This window comes from Pteropus vampyrus, unplaced genomic scaffold (assembly GCF_000151845.1).
Source record: "Pteropus vampyrus isolate Shadow unplaced genomic scaffold, Pvam_2.0 Scaffold630, whole genome shotgun sequence".
Lineage (NCBI taxonomy): Eukaryota > Metazoa > Chordata > Mammalia > Chiroptera > Pteropodidae > Pteropus > Pteropus vampyrus.
Window position 1 is genome coordinate 176,585 of NW_011889411.1, and position 880 is coordinate 177,464.

Sequence of the window (880 nt, forward strand, 5' to 3'; positions counted from 1 at the left end):
CAGCGAAGCCAGGGCAGCCGGAGGAGCGAGGTGACTTGTCCAAAGTCACTCTGCGGGGCAGCGACGCTTCCTCAGGCCCCTGTCGCCTAAGTTCATGCCCTTCGGCGTGCCCCACAATTCTCCAAGCCCCATGGGGCACCATGAGGGTGCACCGTCTGTGAATTACCGCACGGCCACACCCACGCCGAGCATCCACGCATTGCCATGAGCCTGGGCTGAAGCTGTCATGACGCCGGCTCACCCGCCCGGTCCACAGCTCTCCCGGGGCGTCTGTGCTGGACACCGTGCAGGACGTGGCCCTGTCCCCAAGACCAAGTGTCCGGAGAAGATCTTACTCCCTCCCTTGGGCCCCAAAGCATCGACACGGGGGAGAATGGCGGACAAACAGCCATAGCCCCGGCCACGGGGACGGCCGCGTCCCAAAACGTTGCTCTGTGCGGAAATGGCCTTTTACTCGCTGTCTCGTGCAGGCTCTGGAGCTGCCTCCTCCGGTGGCACCAGCACGGACAAGGGGCGCGGGGGCTGTTTGTTCAGCTGTCCCCTCGTCTCCAGGGCGAGGATCCAAACAGATGGAAGGGACGTGCTTATCAAACTCCGCACTGCACCTGCCGCCCAAGCGTCTTCTGGGAGGGAAGTGACAAATAGCTCCGGTGACAGCAGGCAAAAATGAAGGGAAGTAGCACCGGGAATTCTGGCTGCCAAGCTGGCGGGGATGAACTTGGGCGGGGACGTGCGCCTGGAGCCGCGGCCGCTGACCAGGGGTCAGTGCGGCGAGCCGGCCAGCGGGCCAGGGCACGGAGGTCAGACCGAGACGATGGGGACACGTCCACGTCCACCACGTGACCGGCGGCACGCCCGCGGGAAGCCACTTCGCCTCTCT

At 64.9% G+C, this 880-nt stretch overlaps 1 protein-coding gene across 1 annotated transcript in view; it reads right to left on the reverse strand.

Moving 5' to 3' along the window:
- Positions 1–880, reverse strand: part of LOC105308818 (protein kinase C beta type) — a gene marked incomplete at its 5' end in the record, with an annotated part of 91,925 nt that overhangs the window by 58,414 nt on the left and 32,631 nt on the right. Inside the window, one exon of the mRNA XM_011384824.2 lies at positions 36–52. Within this exon, the coding sequence (XP_011383126.1) occupies positions 36–52 (17 nt within the window). The remainder of the gene's footprint in view (positions 1–35; positions 53–880) is intronic.